General features: G+C 36.1%; 1 protein-coding gene across 1 annotated transcript; it reads left to right on the top strand.

The window, feature by feature from the left end:
- Positions 1-11,817: 11,817 nt before the first annotated feature.
- Positions 11,818-12,663, top strand: LOC130499517 (uncharacterized). Its single transcript, XM_056993655.1, has 2 exons — positions 11,818-12,078; positions 12,523-12,663. Exons 1-2 carry the CDS (start codon positions 11,818-11,820, stop codon positions 12,661-12,663), a joined length of 402 nt encoding a protein of 133 aa, XP_056849635.1.
- The last annotated feature ends 9,229 nt before the right edge of the window (positions 12,664-21,892 follow it).

Genomic DNA, 21,892 nt, shown 5'->3' with positions numbered 1-21,892 from the left:
TATTATCAAGAGATTATGAATCAATATAATCATTGATTTGAATAAAATCCAAACTCTTGAAGAGTTATAGTAAATTGTTTGTTTGGAAGAAAGATCTTGAAAAGACTACATTGTTATGTGTTCCAAATTAGACATCTAGAACAAGAGATGTTATCTTAAAAGATTATTAAATATTTTAAGATGATCATATATATGACTGGTCATGAAGGACCATACTTAAAACAGGCTATGTTTTACATATGATAAGACTGCAATGACTTGCAGCAGAGACCATAGCCGTAGACATGTGTATGAGTGAGATCAGCACGTCCTAAGTGACATATAAGATGATCACAGAGAAAGACAAAGAGAACCATTAAGGCTCACGCCAAAGACCATACAATCAAAGGTCATATTCGGTTTCATTCCAGTCCAATCATCCATGAGAGATGAATAATATGCCAACCCAAAACATGATATGGTTTTAAGGTATCAACTATCATTATGCATAGTTTAAAGATATAGCAAATGGTAAAAATGGTCATGAGACACCATCAAAGAAAAGTTGGACTGCGATGTTTAAGTAATAAGATTACACTGTGGGACTGCAATGTAAGCACGAGCCCTTATGATTATATCAGTGGATAAAAGGGAACCATAATGGTCCAGGAAAGTGATTAGAAGAATGTTTGGTCGAATCCAAATGGATATGGCATTGTTAAAGGCTTTACATAAGTACCATTAAGGCTTATGAACATCCGATCAAAAGTACACTGTATTGATATGATTGGCACCTTGATATGGCAAGCAATACTAAGTCGGATAGTCTTATGGATATGTTTAGACCATAAGGTATTGGAACTAAAGCCATACACGTCCCTTGCCATACGTTATTTAAGCAAGTAATTATTCTCTTTCATAACTGAAAGATGTAATTTCATATGACAAGAAAGAAAGAAAGTCATAATAATAACTTTTATAGTTATGAATGAATAACTCGTATGTACGAGGCGAATGTCCAGAAGACTGTATGTAGATGTTTGGCTTGAAGTCTAAATAGACCAAGAAATTATTAACTATATCAAATGAGAATTGTGGACCAGAAGTCCATAGATCTTGAATACTCTAATAGAAAGAGTTTATTATGATATTCTAATTTCAAAGGAAATTTATTTGATTGGAATGCATATCCTGAAGATATTGCTTTCAGGGGAAGAAATATGAAAATGTGTATGGTTGTACTCTTTTTCCTTATCATGATTTTTATCCTATTAGGTTTTCCCATGAAAAGGTTTTAACGAGGCAACAAAGAACACATAAATGATAGACATCCAAAAAGATTATTATAATTTCAAAGTTAAAGTCTATCATTGATCTAAAGTCTTTGAGATCAAGAAAAGTGAAATAAGAGATCAGAGCATAGGACGAGTGGCAATGTTCATGTCCTACAAGTTTGTTGAAGTGGAAATTTTGGCTGATTTTTCACAAGGCGTTACCCGATGCTACTTTCAAGAAGCTAACTCATCTTGTTGGATTGCATCATCTCAATGATCTTGACGTATGTACACACGAGGGGAAGTTATTACCCGCTACACTCTTTTTCCCTTAACCATGATTTTTCCATTGGGTTTTTCCTGCTGAGGTTTTTAACGAGGTAGCATCTACATCGTTTTGAAAGCACTTGTATAATAGACATCAAGGGGAAGTAATATTGTGTGATGTCTATTATGGAATGTTCTAGATTTTTTACTTGTTTCCTACTCCAAGTTATTAGACTTTGTCTCCAAGCTATGTAATTCTATATAAGGGACTCATTACTCATGGAATAAGACACATCAATTCTTCTCTTCTCTTGTCTTCTTTTTCTCTATTTTATAACAATTAGAATATTATATTTAATTATTAGGATAATATGATTAATCAAGGTTATTTTTGGGATTATAGAAAAAATTATACCATTGGAACAACTTCTAGTTGGATTTAGGGAAATTGCCAAAAATACCACTTTTCTTATACCACTTTTCAAAAATACACTAACCAACTTTACTATTAAATTTTAATGAGATGAAAGACTACTATACCCTCATATACACAGCATATTATCTTCTCTTCCCCTCTCCAAATCTCATCGTCATCGTCATATACTCCGGTGAAAAAGTTCGATGCCAACTCTCTCCGGTGACTAATTCCGGCGATATCAAAACGATCCTGTGATGCTGAGTTGTACGGTGAGATCCAGCGAAGAAGATGTGGCGAGATCCGACGATGCTACAGCAAGATTTGGCGATGATGACGAGTTCCCGGCGAGATCTGACGACCTTGATGACGATTTACAGCGAGATTAGACGACGCTCATGATTTATCTGACGAGCTCTCTGACGACTTTTCCAGTGAGCCTTTCGACGAACCTGAAAAACTTGATGAGATCCGACGAACTGACCAAGCTCTCTCACGACGTCAACGAAGGTGACAAGATAATAGATAAGATATTTGTTCTATTTCATTAATTTTATTTTGATTTTTCAGAATCGATGTGCGATGTGTTTCTGGGAAAAGAAAAAGGAGTTTTTTCTGAAGAAAAGTTTCATCCTCAAATTTATAAAACCTTATAAATATAGCCATGACGAACCTAGTGTTTATGCATTAACGATTTGATATATTTTGTTTTTAAAAGTGAGTGCTGATTCGTAGGAACAATATGTGATTGGCTTGCATTCAGATTTTGAAGATCGACGAGGTTGGTGAGTTGTTTGAAGAAGCAAGAGGGACTCTGAACAACAACGTGGTTTGTACGATCAAAGAATTACATATCTATAAAGTTTTATGAAAGTTGTAGAGTTGTCTTCTTAATTCCGCCAACTCTCTCCGGTGACTAATTCCGGCGATATCAAAACGATCCTGTGACGCTGAGTTGTACGGTGAGATCCAGCGAAGAAGATGCGGCGAGATCCGACGATGCTACAGCGAGATTTGGCGATGATGACGAGTTCCCGGCGAGATCTGACGACGTTGATGACGATTTCCAGCGAGATTAGACGACGCTCATGATTTATCTGACGAGCTCTCTGACGACTTTTCCAGTGAGCCTTTCGACGAACCTGAAAAACTTGACGAGATCCGACGAACTGACCAAGCTCTCTCACGACGTCAACGAAGGTGACAAGATAATAGATAAGATATTTGTTCTATTTCATTAATTTTATTTTGATTTTTCAGAATCGATGTGCGATGTGTTTCTGGGAAAAGAAAAAGGAGTTTTTTCTGAAGAAAAATTTCATCCTCAAATTTATAAAACCTTATAAATATAGCCATGACGAACCTAGTGTTTATGCATTAACGATTTGATATATTTTGTTTTTAAAAGTGAGTGCTGATTCGTAGGAACAATATGTGATTGGCTTGCATTCAGATTTTGAAGATCGACGAGGTTGGTGAGTTGTTTGAAGAAGCAAGAGGGACTCTGAACAACAACGTGGTTTGTACGATCAAAGAATTACATATCTATAAAGCTTTATGAAAGTTGAAGAGTTGTCTTCTTAATATATTATTATACTTGTAGATGGAGCTCTTAGGGAGGACAAGCTGCTGATTCCACTTCCTTCATTTGTGATCTTGGTTCTTCTCACATTCTCCATCCACAAGAGTTAAAGTACGTAGTAGTATTTATAAAACTAAACCTTGAAATGAGATTGTTTGATTCTGATCACAAGCATGGTCTCTGTACAGTCTACATAGAGGGTTGATGAAATATATCTCTTGTTGAAGGACGTGGCACTTTCACCAGATATGTCATTTGTGTTGATTGTCTTTTGGAGGGACTTTAGGAAAATTAACTTATAAGCCACTATAAATCAGTTTATAAACGTTTATATATCATTTTTAAGTTTCTTATACTCATTCTACCTAGCATTCTTCAAAAGACTTCTCAAGTTCACACATTTATATGTTTTTTATAATCATTTTAGATGTGGAAGAGTTGATTCAAAAGTCACTTGAAGTTGCTGGCTTTGTTGCACACCAACTGTTTGACCAAATGATTTTAAGAGGAATGAAAGAACATTAACACAAGGCCTTGAGTAAAATGCAAAAGACATGACGATTTTGACTTTTTTGTCTTCTATGTTTGCTTTTCTGAAAAGTATCTTTTAAATTACATTTAGGTTGAATTTTTTCAAACATGATCTGTTTATGTGATGTTGAAGAAGTTTCGATGTTGAAATTATACTTTCTGATATTTATAAGTCCTTATAAATTTCATATTATAGAAAGACTTATGGTGTTATAAGTTTTGATGTTTGAATCTACATTGTTTATCTTCCTTTATGTATAGTATAATGTCTGAAATCTCAATATCAATCAGTTTCTAGGAATGGAGAAGAATTTTTTTTATATGAAGTTTTGAAATTTCAAATTTATAAAACCTTATAAATTTATCCATAAAGAACATAATGCTTATATATTACGTCTTTTGATATATCTTGTTGATCTTTTCTACTTTGAGTATTTTTGTGTTGTATATACTATACCTTTTTGTTGTACTAACCCTTTTTGTTGGCTCAGATTATACTTGTAGATGGAGCTCTTAAGGAGGACGAGCCTCTGATTCCACTTCCTTCATTTGTGATCTTAGTTCTTCTCACATTCTCTTCTCCATCCACAAGAGTTAAAGTAAGTAGTAATATTTATAAAACTAAACCTTGAAATGAGTTTGTTTGATTCTGATTACAAGCATGGTCTCTGTACAGTCTACATAGAGGGTTGAGGAAATATATCTCTTGTTGAAGGACGTGGCTCTTTCACCAGATTTGCCTTTTGTGTTGATTGTCTTTTAGAGGGACTTTAGAAAAATTAACTTGTAAGCCATTATAAATCAGTTTATAAACGTTTATAAATCATTTTTGAGTTTCTTATACTCATTCTGCCTAACATTCCTCACAAGAATTCTCAAGTTCACCAGATTTGCCTTTTTGTGTTGATTGTCTTTTGGAGGGACTTTAGAAAAATTAACTTGTAAGCCATTATAAATCAGTTTATAAACGTTTATAAATCATTATAAATTGTTTTATAGACCTTTATAAACTATGATTAATGAATTTATATACTCATAGATAATTATATAAGGGTTTCTTCAAATCTTTATAAATGATTTTATAAATCCTTATAAATAACTTTAAATATTTTTATAAAACTAAAGAACACGTGCAGACTTTGTTAAGAGATGATGATACATGGCAGATTCTATAGCACATGCGGACAACAAGCAAGGCTCCACAGCTTCAGACTCTTGTACATGGTTTTATAAACAATTATAAATATTTTTTTTATTTCTTATCAATGATTCATAAATAATTATAAATAGTTTACAAAGATTTACAAGAAATTATAAACACTTATAAATATCTTTGGAAAGATTTACTTATAACTTTTTGTAAGGATTTGTAAATTCTTCTAAATGATTTGTTAACTCTTATAAATTATATTATGAAGATTGTTAAACTCTAATAATATTTTTATAAACCCTTATATCATATAAGTTATATGTGGATTTATAAAATCTTATAAATTATTTGTAAATTCTTATAAAAGATTTATAAAGTCTTATAAATGATTTTATAAACTCTTATTCGCATAAAAACATAAATTGGCACAGTTTAAAAAAGACCAAATTGAAACAGAGGTCAACATTTTTTTGGGCAACAGAACAAAGGTCAACATAAGAAAATAAAAACGTAATGAAAGCGGTGAGATGAGACACACTCAAGGAGATAAGCCTTGCTTGGAACACGTCAATCAACACTTGTTTGCTTCTGAAGATACGGCGAGCTCCGTTTTCCACAACTCCTTCAATCTCTTCTAAATTTTCAATCTTCAAACTTCAAAATACTAATTAAAATTGATCTATAAACAATATAAAAGATGTGGGATCATTACAACAATGTTCGTGTTTTCATAATCCCAAACCTTAATACTATGTTTGTTAATATTTTTAGTAATGGTCTAAACATAAACATCTCAACACTGCAAATAATAGACACTACATCTCAATACTAGAAGTAATAGACACTACTACTCTACTGCTAAATCGTTCTTCTTTATAAGACTTATAAATCGTCGAGTTGTACTTTTAACAATATCCAGAAATCCAGATTTATAAGGGATTATAGTTCTGTAAAAAATGCAGTGTTCGCTATTCCAAAATCTTAATCTCAACACTGCATCTCAACACTAAAGTAATAGACACTACTCCTCTATTGCTAAATTGTTCTTCTTTATAAAGACTTATAAATCGTCGAGTTGTACTTTTAACAATATCCAGAAATCCAGATTTATAAGAGATTATAATTCTGTAAAAAATGCAGTGTTCGCTATTCCAAAATCTTAATCTCAACACTGCAAGTAATATACACTACATCTCAACACCAGAAGTAATAGACACTACTCCGCTATTGCTAAATCGTTCTTCTTTATAAATACTTATTAATCGTCGAGTTGTACTTTTAACAATATCCAGAAATCCAGATTTATAAAGGATTATAATTCTGTAAAAAAATATGCAGTGTTCGCTATTCCAAAATCTTAATCTCAACACTGCAAGTAATAGACACTACATCTCAACACTAGAAGTAATATACACTACTCCTCTATTGCTAAATCATTCTTATTTATAAAGACTTATAAATTGTCGAGTTGTACTTTTAACAATATCAAGAAATTCAGATTTTTAAGGGATTATAATTCTGTAAAAAGTGCAGTGTTAGCTATTCTAAAATCTTAATCTCAACATGAACTCCAAATCAACCTTGTTTGCCTTTTGGATAAAAGCAAATGTTTACTAACGTTCGTTGTTTCAGATTTCGTTCAGAAATACACAAAATCGAAACGAGATATACGCATACCAGCTGGGAAACTTGAACAGGAGAAGGATTCGACATCTGATCCACGGTGTGTGAGAGAGGGACGAGATGACGATTGCGTGAGAGAGAGAATCCGTGTGTTAACTCGTCGGAGATCTCAACGGAACGATGACGATGACTTTCGATGACGACGACTACGACGATTCCATGACGACGACGATGACTTTCGATGACGACGATGACGATGACGATGACGACGACGGATCCGGAGGAGAGAAACGATGGTCTCGACAGAGAGAAGAAGGTATTGACAGAGAGAGGTGATATGTTAGAGATAGGGTATGGTTAATTTAGTCTTTTTTCACACTACTGAAAAGTGTATTTGTGAAAATGTTCCTAAAGTGGTGGTAAACTTGAATTGTGGTACTACACAAAGTGTAATTATGAAATTTCCCCTTGGATTTATACTATAGGGACAACTATAGTGTTTTTTTGTATTCTTTTCGCAATTTTCCCTAAATTAAACTTCAACTTTGATTAGTTGAGATATATTGATAATAGTCACCTATTTATTTTTACATGATACACAATAGATATTTTTACATAAGTTTAAACAAAATGTTTTGTATTCTCTTTTGATGGTATTTTCTAATATAATCAATTTAGTTACTTTAATAATTTGGGTAATTTTCTTTTTTAATTTTAAATAGTATTTGTTTAAAATAATTTGTTAACTTTGACAATGATATTTACTATTAAAATTAAACATTATTTTCAAAAAAAGGTTTAATTATTTATATCAAATATACAAATATAGATATATAATACATATGTTAGTATATTATATGACTATTTGTGCTTTATCAATTAGTTAATATATATATACATCTATACTATTATTTTCAAAGTGATTTTTTCGCATAAGAGCTCTCACATTAAAATTTAGAGTGATTAATATTGTTTATACCCTTAATGATTAAAATATATATTATCTAATAAATTAAAGAATAAATAATTTTTTATTAGATAAGAAATTAAAACTAAAATTTTAAAAATTATTCAAAATCTAAAACAATATATTTCAAAATGAAAAGGTAGTTACTGTATAATATTGTGTTGTTATCCAAAAAAAAATATTTTAGTAAAAATTTCAAAATTTAAGAAAATAGAAAACAGATAACTATTTTTATTAGATATATGATTAAAATTAATAATAGTAATAATTATCCAAAATCTAAGAAAATATATTTTAAAATAAAATTATAGTTCCTAAATAACATTGGGTTGTTATCCAAACAACTATCTTGTAATAAAAATTTCAAAATATCTTATTTTTTTTTTATGAAATTTTAAATTTATTGATCATCAAAAGAAAGAATTAACATTTACAAAAGAATGACTTCTACTACTATGAGTAGCCTAAATAAAAAGCCCCAAACCCTACTACTCTCTACTATTAAACCGAAAGTTCAAACAATCTCTGCAAAAGACCAGCATTAGGGTGCTGTCCAGAGTACTTTAAGGAAATAATCCTATTTCTCATCATCTTGTCAATAGTCTTGTAGACTTGGTCTGTTGATTTCCGGGTCGTCTGATTCCGTCTCTCATTTCTCTCCCAACATACATGATAGATAGTCATCTGAAACACCATCTTTAGCAGGATTGAGTCCAGCCTGTTGTTCATGCGTCGAGCAACCTGATTCATTGTGATAGTCCAGTCAGGATTTGTCCTTATACCCAAAAACCCATGCGTTAACCTTTCCCATACAGTGAAAGAATAGGGGCAGGCAAAGAATAGGTGATCCCTTGTCTCATCCCTTTCTCCACATAGCACACATCCTTGAATAACTCCCCAATTGTGCATTCTATCTCCAGTGGAGAGCCTGTTCAAAACCGCTAGCCAGGTGATAAAAGAATAACGTGGTATACCTTGAGAAAACCAGACTTGTTTGCTCCACTGAACTTTAATCTTCCTTGGAAGCAGCTGATCCCAAGTAGCCCGAGAAGAGAATTGACCTTTAAAATCATCCTCCCCATGCTTCCATAACACAATATCATCTCCTTTGGTACAATCAGGCAGCGGCTGAGTGAGAATCTTAGCATACAAATCTTGATGACGTCTACTGCGCTTCCCACTTACACACCAGCCATTTGAATTTACTGCATCAATCACAGAGGCCTTGCGAGGCAGACCCAAATAGACAGTTCATGTTGCTCCAGTAACATCAATTAGCCTGCCCAATCCCAGCCAATCGTCAAACCAGAAGTGAGTATTGACTCCATTTCGAACTTCCATCTTCAGAAAATCATATGTGAGTCCTCGGAGTTTTAATAGCTTCCTCCACATCCAGGAACCTTTGGTGTCATCACGAACATTCCAAAACGAGCTGTCTTTAAGCAAGTAATGCTTAGTCAAAATATCTTATTATAAAAGCTTGGTTTTTCAAAGTTACTTATTAACATGATTGCGACATGTGTCAAATAAAATAGGAACTAATTTTTGTTTATTAACATGATTGTGACATGTGTCAAATAAAATATTAAGATGGTGACATGTGTCAAAATATGATATAATTGTTTTGTTTATGATTTAAAAGAGATTTGAAAAATGAAAATTGTCATTATAAAAATAGTATTGTAAGGTTCTTTTTAAGATTTTAGAAAAGGAAAATTATTATTCTCTTTTGTTTAGGGAAAAAAGTTTCTTATTACAGAAATAGTATTTTAATGTTTTTTAAAGATATTAGAAAAGAAAAGATAGTGTTAATTATTGTAGAAATTGGTTTTGGTATAGCATTTTTAAAAATGAAATTACTATAACTTTGTTTTACAAATCGTGTTAATATGTCAATAATAAGATGGGAGAATTGCCGACTCAAAACTTGGAGTCAAACCCAAAAGAATACCCCAACTTGGGTCAAAGTCAAAAGTAACCTAAAAAGCTATTGAAATTACAACTATCTCCTTGTGAACAAACAAAAAACGGATTTTTTTTTACGTTTCTACCCCTCGCAAGTCGTCTGTTTAGACGACTTGAAAATAAGTCGTCCAGACAACTTAACTTAAAGTCGTCTGGACAGTTATTCTTAAACATAATTTAAAAATTTTGTAAAGAATATTTTGATAAGTGAAAAATTGGAATTATGTAAATAACATATGTCTTAAGAGATATAAATTAATATATAACAAATTTCAATTGTTTTCAGCCCAGATGAGTGAAAGTATTGAGTCATAATATTCTTTAGTTTATGTTTCATCAACATATGTTGTAGTATTGTATGTGTTCTTAGGGTTAGATTTTGGAAAGCATTAAAACCGTTTTTGAAAATTTTTAAAATTACCTAAGCGTGTTCATTTCTGTGTATAGTAAACACTATTGAAGTATAATTTGATTTTATAACGTGATTAGTAAGTTAATTTAGTCATTTTAGTTTAGGGGTTCATTTTAGGGTCTGGGACGACTTAATATTTAGTCTTCTGTGCACAGACGACTAAATATTAGGTCGTCTGATGTACATTATCAGCCAGAATAAGTCGTCTAAACCGGACAAAACCTTAAAGTTTACCAATGTACTTTTAAAGCTAACCGGATTATTTACCCAATATATAAGGTGATTTTTTTTTTCATTTTCCGCGAAATTCAGAAACCCTAACAGTTCTCTCTCACCGGCGATATCAAATGCGATTCGAATTCCCACTATTTCCGAACAAACCATCGTTCTCAACGTCGGCTATCTATCTCACTTCATTTTCACCGTTGTCGCCGCAGCTTCTTCTAACCCTAGCGCCGCCGATTCCTCTAAACCCTAGCGCCCCCGCTTCCACTATTTCCGAACAAACCGTCGCCCTCGCCACCGTGCTCACCAACGTTCTCACCGCCGCTTCCTCTAAACACTAGCTAGCACCGCCGCTTCTTCTAAACCCTAGCGCCGCCGCTTCTTCTCTGTAAACCGTAGCACCGTTTCTCTGTAAACCCTAACGCCGGTAAGTCATCAATCTCGAGGAAAAGATGAACATAAAACGTTGTCTCTATCAATTTACTCATTCTCACCGTTTCACGTTTATTTTTTCAGATCTATAACCACAATGACGAGTACTCCAACTCCTTCTGCGACTAATCAGGTCCGCTTGAAATTTTTCTACTGGAAGACTTGTAAGTAAGTCGTCTGGAAAGTCTTCCAACTGGACGACTTAGTAGACGACTTAAATATAAGTCGTCCATTTGGAAGATTTTCCAGACGACTTAAATATAAGTCGTCAACTAAGTCGTCCAGTTGGACGACTTTCCAGACGACTTATATTAAAGTCGTCTACTAAGTTGTCTGGAGTAACAATTAAGGCGTGATTGATTTAGCTTGTGTTCTGACTTCTATTGTTGTCTTTGATTATTTTGCAGACAAAAAGGATGGATATTCCAGAACTCCCCCGTAGGTTATACACATTAGGGGAAGAGCCAGAACCCCAGCATAGCATTTCGTATCATACGGATAACAAGAAGTTGCATACTGCTCTTAGGGAAGCTCTCACTGATGATGAATTTGAAGAGCTCAAGGAGTCGAGATTGGGAGTTTTCATCAAGTTCAAGGAGCAGGGATTTGGTTGGGCTTCAAGGCTGGTTCACTACATGCTCTGTTTAAAGCTGGACATTAAGAAGAAGTACGAGATGTGGTCTCTCGTTGGTCCAGAACCTGCGAGGTTTTCACTGTTAGAGTTTGAAATGATCACTGGTTTAAACTGCGAGTACATCAAGGACCTTGAGACAACAAAATGTGAAGTTACCAAAGAGATGGTTTCTTTCTGGGGGATGATGGGAGTTCATCTGGAAGCTGGGCCAACTACTGATCAGATAATAGCAGCACCGAAGAGATGCGGGGATTGGTCCACGGAAGATCGCAAGCGGCTCGCGTACCTTTCCATCTTCACTGGATTCATTGAAGGGAGAAAGTTTTCAACCGCTACATGATGTACTCTGGCAAGGCTAGTGATGGATTTAGAACGGTTTGAGAATTACCCATGGGGGAGAGTCGCGTTTAAGGTGCTGATGGACTCTTTGTGGAACAAAGAGATTACTGGCTGTTACACCGTGGATGGGTTTATACAAGTTCTTCAGGTCTGGGCGTACACAGCTATTCCGGGAATGGGTGCTAGTATTGGTAGTCCCAGAGCAAACAGTCCGTCTCCACCGATTCTGGCTTACGAGGGCAGCAGAGGCCGCAGATTCATGAAAGCTGCTATCTTGAGTCAGGTACCTTTCCATCTTCACTTAATTAAGTTGTCTGGAAAGTCTTCCAGCTGGACGACTTAGTAGACGACTTATTATAAGTCGTCTGGAAGGTCTTCCAGCTGGACGACTTAGTAGACGACTTATAATAAGTCGTCTGGAAAGTCTTCCAGCTGGACGACTTAGTAGACGACTTATTATAAGTCGTCTGGAAGGTCTTCCAGCTGGACGACTTAGTAGACGACTTATAATAAGTCGTCTGGAAAGTCTTCCAGCTGGACGACTTAGTAGACGACTTATAATAAGTCGTCTGGAAGGTCTTCCAGCTGGACGACTTAGTAGACGACTTATAATAAGTCGTCTGGAAGGTCGTCCAGCTGGACGACTTAGTAGATGACTTATAATTAAGTCGTCTATTTAGTATTTTGTTTCAAATATCTAACTCGATTCTTCTTCTATTTACTGCAGACCCGCGTGATCAACTTTGTTGAGAAGGACATTAGTGAAATGTGGCCAAAATGGGACTCTGAGGTTGAGGACGTGCCCGCGGAGAACATCATTAAAGTCATGTATGATCGGAGACCGTGGAAGTGGACCATGGATTGCTAGGAAGTCACTGGTACAAAACCTAAGTTTGTGACTCCATCGAAAAGAGCCAAAGAGATGGTTGTGGTGGAGGTGGAGGAGGAGGAGGAAGACAATCAGAGACCTCGGAAGAAAGCTCGTAAAGAGGCTCCTAAAGAGGCTTCTAAAGAGGCTAGAGAAGAGGCTAGAGAAGAGGCTAGTTGGGTGACCAGAGAGGAGTTGGAAAATATGTTCAAGGACTTAGGTGACATGATGAAAGATGGGTTTAAGAAGTGCATCAGGGAGATTAGGAAGATGTCCGATAGATTGGAAGCTGTGGAGAAGAAGGTTGGTGTCACCAATCAGGCTACCCCTACACCTCTAACCAAACAGGCTACCCCTCAAGCCAAAGAAACCGGGGTTAGTAACAAACAGCCTACCCCTCAAGCCACAGAAACCGGGGTTAGTAACAAACATGCTACCCCTACACCTCAAACCAATCAGCCTACTCCTCAAACCAGACAGCCTACTCCTCAAAAGGATCAGCCTACACTTCGAACCAATCATCCTACTCCTCAAACCAGACAGCCTACTCCTCAAAAGGCAAAGCCTACTCCTCAAAAGGATCAGCCTACACTTCTAACCAATCATCCTACTCCTCAAACCAGACAGCCTACTCCTCAAAAGGCAAAGCCTACTCCTCAAAAGAAACAGCCTTCTCCTCAAACGAAACAGCCTACTCCTCAAAAGAAACATCCTTCTCCCAACAAGAATTAAGTCGTCCAGGGTCTTCTAGTTGTCCAAACAACTTACGTTTAAGTCGTCCAGGGTCAACTAGTCGTCCAGACAACTTTTATTTAAGTCGTCCAGGGTTAACTTGTGTGCAACTTTTATTGCAGAGATTGTTGCCGGAGGATACAGCAGATGAGGCGATCTCGGTATATAAGATCTTGCCAGAGGATAAAGCAGATGGTGTCACCTCCAAAGAGATTGTTCCTCTCACTTCCACTGACCAACCGAGCTTCGCTTCCAATGATCAACAACCGAGCTTCGCTTCCACCGATCCAAGCGTTCCAGTTTCAGAACCGAGCCTGGTTGTATTGGACAAAACAGCTCCCACTGCTTCTGTGCGTGCAAAGAGTGAACGAACGAAGAAACCTGCTCCCACGCAGATATCTCCTTATACGGCAGAGAGAAAGAAACTCCTTAGAGTGGCAAAGTATAATCCATTTCCCACACTAAACAGACCTAAGTTGAAGGAGCTCGCTGATTGGTTGAAAACTGATCCGTAAGTGATTGCTTTACCCATAATAGCTTGATTTAGTCTACCAAAACTGAGTGCTTTTTTTGTTTGCAGTGATTATTTCACTAAGCTAGAGGACAAACCACGTACATCACCAACTTGGTGGTATCACATCCTCCGGACACCCAAAGGATGGCTGGAAGACGTAGTAAGTCTTCTGCTTATCTTTAAGTCGTCTGGTAACTTGTCTTTGTATAGATTTGTAAATATATAAGTCGTCTGGAAGGTTTTCCAGCTGGACGACTTACCAATATAAGTCGTCTGGAAGGTTTTCCAGCTGGACGACTTACCAATAAGTCGTCTGGAAGGTTTTCCAGCTGGACGACTTACAAATAAGTCGTCTGGAAGGTTTTCCAGCTGGACGACTTACAAATAAGTCGTCTGGTAGGTTTGGACGACTTAAATAAAAGTCCTCTAGAAGGTTCTAACTTGTATTATTTTATATGCAGCATATAGATGCTTGGATTAATGTGCTGAGGCAGAGGTATCAGAAGAACCCACAAGCTTTCCGGAGCGAGCGAATATGCTTCCTGGATCACAACTTTTCCCAGTCTTGGAGAGACCAGTATCTGTTCTTCAAAGCATCGGAACCTGATCACAAAGGTTTAGGAAGAATGCTACCTAGTGGGGCGTCGAGTTTTTATGACGGATCAATGCCTTCATTTTGCCAATCAAACAAGAAGTGGGGGGAGGACATTGATGATATCTATGCGCCAGTGAACTTGGACAACAAACATTGGGTTGCTATTTGGATATCGATCCCTAAGAGGCACATAGTCGTCTGGGACAGCATACCTACATCTAGCATACCAGAAGCATGGGATGAGATAATGGAGCCTTTTCTCGAGATGGTCCCTTATCTGCTTGTTGAGTGCGCAGACACCGACGAATTACGGGTCAAATACGGGTTGGAGCGATACACATATGAGAGACAGCTGAAAGATGTACCCACGGCCAACAATGGTGATTGTGGCGTGTACGCTCTAAAGTACATTGAATGTCATGCTCTTGGGGTCCCCTTTAGCCCTAAAGACTTTGCTAGGTCCAATGCGAAGAATATGAGGGATAATATGGCGGTGGTTATATGGACGGAGCTTGTTGATCAGCATTTGAAAGATAATGAGGATGGTGGTATGTTCGTGGGCATGTATGATTAGATTTGTGTATGGCTTTCAACTTGTCTTTGTATAGATTTTATAACTTGTGTATGATTTGTGTATTTGTATTTGAACTTGTCGTTGTATAGATTTTCTAACTTGTGTATGATTTATTTGAACTTGTCTTTGTATAGATTTGTAAATATATAAGTCGTCTGGTAGGTTTGGACGACTAACAAATAAGTCGTCTGGAAGGTTTTCCAGCTGGACGACTTACAAATAAGTCGTCTGGAAGGTTTTCCAGCTGGACGACTTACAAATAAGTCGTCTGGAAGGTTTTCCAGCTGGACGACTTACAAATAAGTCGTCTGGAAGGTTTTCCAGCTGGACGACTTACAAATAAGTCGTCTGGTAGGTTTGGACGACTTACAAATAAGGTAGTCTAAAAATAGTAGAAGGTAGTCTAAAAATAAAATACACTGGACGACTTAGTAAAAGGTCGTCTAAAAAAAATACACTTGAAGGGATAGTAGAAGGTAGTCTAAAAATAAAATACACTGGACGACTTAGTAGAAGGTCGTCTAAAAATAAAATACACTGGACGACTTAGTAGAAAGTCTTCTGGACGACTTACTTGAAGGTTATCTGGTAGACGAAACACTGGACGACTTAACAATTAGTCGTCTGGACGGGTAATCAAGACTGGACGACTTAAATTTAGGTCGTCTGGACAACTAGTCAACTGGTTGTGTACATTGTGGTTTCGTATGGCCAGTTTTCTTGCAGTTTGAGCATCTCTGTGCCCTGTGTTTCTTCCTGGGTTTATGTCCTCTCATCCTAGATAGCTCCAACCAAGATTGCCATCTTGATTTCTTCTGTCTCCCCGGACCACGCTTTACGTTTGGAGGAAAGCATTCTCGTTCCTCAATATGTTGTAACACGATAGGATATATATTCTCTGAGTATCCTGCATACAGATGATTCTTTGAGTAAAGTGGACATACAAGTGTAGAGATATGCAAACCAGCATGTGTTCCAGCAGCTATAGCATGAGAGCAAGGTATTTTCTCCACTCCATAGACACCACAATCACACTTTACATGTTCCAAATCAACCACACAGTCTATTTTGCCACCTTTGACAAAGAAACGCCATCCATCAATTGGTTCGACCGTCATCGTATCCGCTATCTATGATAGAACAGCAAGCAAGTATTCAACACCCCGGCTATGTTCAGTTGGGAAACTCAAAGCATCTTGTCTCCTTTTCCAATACCATTTTCCTAACTTCTGCCTTATGAACTCCAGCAGGAACGGAATCGGAAGTCCTCTTGCTCGCTTCAGTGCGGAATTAATAGATTCAGCGATGTTGCTTGTTTTTATGTTGAACATGTTCCCCTTACAATAAACCCTTGACCATAGCCTGGCGTCGGCCTTCTCCAAATACGTTGCAAGTTCCGGGTTTGCACTCTGTATCTCAGCCATGTACCGGTCAAAATCGTAAACCGTGTGCGCATAAGCAGCCCCTTTCACCAAGTACATGAGATGTTTCCCTTTAAACTTTTTGACAATGTTATCTTGAATGTGATAATAACATATTCCTCGGGTTGCCCAAGGAAACACCTTCTCACACGCACTTTTAATGGCCGCGTGCCGGTCGGAGACTATCACCAGAGGCTTGTCATGAGATATACAACTAGCCAATTTTGTGAAAAACCATTCCTAAGAAGGTTCATCTTCAGCATCCACGATCCCAAAAGCCAATGGGAATATCTGAAAATTGCCATCTTGTGCGGCTGCAACTAACATAACACCTCCATTCTTTCCACTTAGGTGAGTTCCATCCACCACAATGACCCTTCTCTGATACTTAAAACCTTTGATAGAAGCTCCAAAAGAGAGAAATATATTACTTAAATCTTTTCTTAGAATCAAGTTCTATAGCCGTGATAGAATCAGGATTTGCAATGGAGATTTGCTCGAGATATGAAGGCAGACGCGAATACCCTTCTTCTGCTGATCCTCTCACCAATTTTTGTGCATATAACAGTGCTATGTATGAAGTGGTGTAATCAAGCGTCATGCCAAACATGTTCCTCATTGCATCAGTGATATGCTGTGGAGTTATCCCATCAATGATTCCAACATGATCAATGAAAAGACTACCAACATACTTTGGAGTACAGTGTCTCCGCTGAGCGATTCGGTCTCCAATTGAGCATAAATGTTTTTCCACATACTTTGTTACCCAAAACGTGTTTGGCCCATGTTTCACACTCGCTCTGATCTTCCATCCACAACCGTTAACCCGACATATTGCCACAAGGAGAGTTTTTGTTGATTTGTATATTCTGAAAGAAAACTTACCCCTCACTGCTGTCAACCGCAGCTCTGAAAGCAGTGCATCCTTGCCAACAAAACTCTGGTTGACATAGATGCTGGTACAATCCGATTTTCCTCCTTCAATAGCATTTGTCTTAGCATATGTCTTTTCAATTTCTTCAAAACAAATATTATCATCATCTTCCTCGTTCTCATCTTGAACCTTTCCATAAAGACTGTAATCTCCACCATTCTGATCCGTTTCACCAACAATAGTGTTATCAGTATCCTCCTCCCCATTTTCCTCCTCCCCATTTTCCTCCTCCCCATCTTGATTTTCATCTTCAACAGACTCATTATCACCAACATCTTCAAAACATTCATCAGTTTCATCATTATCACCAACATCTTCTTCCCATTCACCAGCTTCATCATTATCACCAACATCTTCTTCCCATTCACCAGCTTCTTCTCTTTTCTCTGAAACCGTTTCCACCTTGCTGTGGCTTGATACACAAAGACATACTCTATGCGTTTTGAGTATCTCGAGCAAGTTTCGAACTTGTCTATCACTTGTAACATGAATGGGAGGACTGCCTGGAGTCATCATCATTTCTGCTGGTAATGAGTAGCTAATCTCCACAGTCACTGATCTCATGTCCAGGTTATAATCTTCTTGAGCCATTGCAACAAGTTCAGCATGTGTTGAATCTTCATTCAATAAAAACAATCTTGCTCCTTTGAGATCATCAACCACAAAATCCCAACGGAAATCTCTCAACAACCATTCTCCATACACTGCATGTAACTTAAAAATCATCTGCAAATATTCAAAATAAAACACATTAGTAAACATAGAGAAAATGAAGAAGTTCAATAAACATTATCGCAGACGACTTAGAATTAAGTCGTCCAGAAGACTTAAAGGTAAGTCGTCTAAAGAGGTCACTTTTGCAATTGAAAATTAAAAGCGACGACTTAATTCTAAGTCGTCCGGCTTTGTTTGTTAAAAAAAAAAATTCAGACGACTTATATATAAGTCGTCTACGAGAAACGGGCTAGTTTTGAAATTTGACCGAATCGTGTCAGATCTTTGACTATTTCTGGACGACTTATAATTCAGTCGTCTCTGGAAAGTAAAAATTTCAATATTTTATTCAAACTAGACGACTTACATGTAAGTTGTCCTAAGTTAGTTTTGTAATTGAAAAATAAAACTTGAAATTTAACTTTCTCCAGACGACTTAACTAAAAGTCGTCCAGCTAGACGACTTAATTTAAGGTCGTCCGGGATAAGCAAGGTTTAACCAGAAAATTGGGAAAAATTCATGACGACTTTCTTTCCCCGGACGACTTTAAATTAAGTCTTCTGACGAGACGACTTTATATTATGTCGTCTGGTAAAAGTTAAATTATGAAGTTTTATTTTTCAATTACAAAACTAACCTAAGACGACTTACACGTAAGTCGTCTAGTTTAATAAAATATTGAAATTTTAACTTTCCCAGAGACGACTGAATTATAAGTCGTCCAGAAATAGTCAAAGATCTGACACGATTCGGTCAAATGCAAAACTAGCATGTTTCTCGTAGATGACTTATATAAGTCGTCTGGAGTGTTTTTTTCAACAAACAAAGCTGGACGACTTAGTTTAAGTCGTCCGTTTGACCAGAAGACTCATCAGTAAGTCTTCTACATACAGATGACTTACTTGTAAGTCTTCTACGCGAACATATTTTGAAAAAAATTCAAATTCGTACCTTAAACTAGGTGAGATGACTTCGTTTGCACACAAGATCTTCTCCAACCACCCAGAACCTCAAACGAAAGCAACCGTAAGTCAAAACGAAAGAAATATGGCTCTGTCAACCATCGCCCATATTTTAAATCAAAAGCTTGAGTTTTTTGGATGAATATGGAGAGAAAGTGAAAGAAATGTTGTTTTTAGTTCATAACAATTGAAACAGAGAGAGAGTGTAAAGAGATTTACGTGCATTAAAGGGCATTAAAAGCTCCAAACATTTCGTACAAGGTTGTTCCCACTATTCATTGCAATGGCAATATTGTAAATACTTGAAGAAGATGAGGTTGAGACAGTAAAAAAGCCATTTTCGAAAAACAAAAAAATAAAAAGTTAATGGCATTTTCGTAGATAAAATGCAGGTGTGGGGTTAAAAGCTCAAAAAAAAAAGAGTCAAAAGATAATGTTAGTTTTCTGTTTAACTTCAAGTTTTGAGTCACTTTTGCAAAAAGCCCTAATAAGATTGTATTTTTTTTTGTTTATGACCTTTTTACTAGGATTTGAATAAAGGAAAATTAACATTAAACGGTCTTATACAATTTTTTTTATAATAGTAATAGTTTATATGACAGTATTTGTTTTCTAAAATCTTAAATAAAAACATAAAAAAAATATTTAATATAATTTTTTAAAAATAAAAAGGAGATTTATAAAATAGAATGTTTTCCTTTTAAAAACAAATCCTAGCAAAAACAAAATTTAAAACTCATTTAATAAAACATTAAATTAGTACAATAAAACGTGTATAATATTGTCATTTACTCTGTTGGTGTTTTTGACTTTAATTTTCTTTTAGTTTTCATTCAATTTCTTATTTCAAGTTGTGTTCAGTTTAAAAGTTTAGCTATAGTATTTTTTCTAATCCTAAGTAGAAAGTTTATACTAATTCATCTATGCACCATGATTATAAAATACAAATATTAAGTTGAACTTATGTGTGAAAATGGAGTTTTTATTATAAAATAAATTTCATCTATGAACCATGATTATGTTTTTTTCTTCTTAAATTAAGACATCAAACAAAATCCGTTGCAACGCAACGGGCTCATATCTTGTAAGGAAATAAAAAACAGATAACTAAATAGATGTGGTTTTTTATATGTTTGACCAAAGCTTCATTAAGATGTTTTAATATATTTTTATATTCAAAAGTATTGTCATCTAATATTTATTTATTAATAATATTAAAACATAAAGGTTAACAAAACTGTTGGTATCTAATATTTTTCAAAATAAATATAATGAGTAAGATTTTTTAACTGAAAACATAAATAATAATATATCATTATAAGATTTTATTAGTGTGCCATGTATTTATAAGCAACTATAAAATGGTTATGTCTACATTTGAAAACCCCTAGTTATAACATACAATTGACCCCTAGTTATAAATATAATTTCGTCGTTCGCATGGATGAGGAGTTCCCACTTTGGTTTACAAAGTCTATATGAATCTGTTTGTTTGATGACAAAAAAAAAACTTTAGTTAACTAATTAGATTTGAGTTAGCATATGAAATGTTGGGGTCAGAATCGGTAATGGCAAAATCAAAGCTTCTGAGAAATATGCCTTAGGTAACTATGACCTGGAAGTATCTAAGAAACTACACTTCATAAGCTGAGCCTAATTAAATAAGGATACAAGAACAAAGCTCCGCATATTTCACCCCAAACAAGAAATGAACAATTTTCTATCCAAACATGAAAAGATAAAAAAAAACATTCTTACGAAAGGTTTTTTGCGATAAATGACAGGTTCTACTAAAAACCAAGTAGTTCAGAAAGTACACAAGCAGTCAACAGAGATAATGAGAATGTAAGAAAGGGGCCAACACTCTCTCATCACTCTCACGAGCTCTAACAGCCCACATAAGTCTATCTCATCCCTCCACAAGGCTCTAATCGCCCTCATAGCTTCCTCACACCCTCTGATCGCCGTCATAGCCATCTCCAATCGCCCACAAAGCTCGTACAAGCTCTCTTCTCCGTAATAGAGTTGTCTAATCGCCCACATAGATTGTACAAGCTCTCAATCACCCTCATAGCTTTCTCTAGTCGCCCACATAGCTCACATGAGTTCTCTAATCGCCCACATAGCTCCCATGAGCTCTCTAATCGCCCACATAGCTCACATGAGTTCTATAATCACACACATATATCACATGAGTTCTCTAATCGCCTATATAGCACGTACAAGCTCTCATCGCCCTCATAGAGTTCTTTAATCGCCCACATAGCTCCCATGAGGTCTCTAATCGCCCACATAGCTCTCATCTAGACGCCAACATAGCTAACAAAAGTTCTAATCTCCCTCATAGAGATCTCCCATCGCCCTCATAGGCTCACTCATGTTCTCTTTTGGGTCTCGATTGAAATGCTTTTCGTTTCGTCTCAATCGGACTTTCTTTTGAGATTTTACAAAGAAAACAAGTAACACATGTTTTCTCGTAAAATTCAAGTCAAACGCAAGATGATATAGGTTAACTTAACACCATCATATCCCCGACTTAATAAATTGATTTGGTTCAGTTTGTAAGACCAATGGCATAGCAAGAATAGGCCCATTGTAAAATGACGGTTTATACAATTTGGGTAAAGAGAAATGGAAAACAAGATAAATGCAAAACTTTCAAGATAAACATGAAAGTTGAGAAGATTCCACAAAGAGATAATCTCGAATCACGGCAGAAAGGGACAGATGGCCGAATTTGAGGGCATATATAAGGGCATCCAAGGCGAGGAGCTGAAGAACG

This window comes from Raphanus sativus, chromosome 9, assembly GCF_000801105.2.
Source record: "Raphanus sativus cultivar WK10039 chromosome 9, ASM80110v3, whole genome shotgun sequence".
NCBI lineage: Eukaryota > Viridiplantae > Streptophyta > Magnoliopsida > Brassicales > Brassicaceae > Raphanus > Raphanus sativus.
The sequence above is the reverse complement of the archived record's forward strand: the minus strand, read 5'-3'. Positions and strand labels throughout refer to the sequence as shown.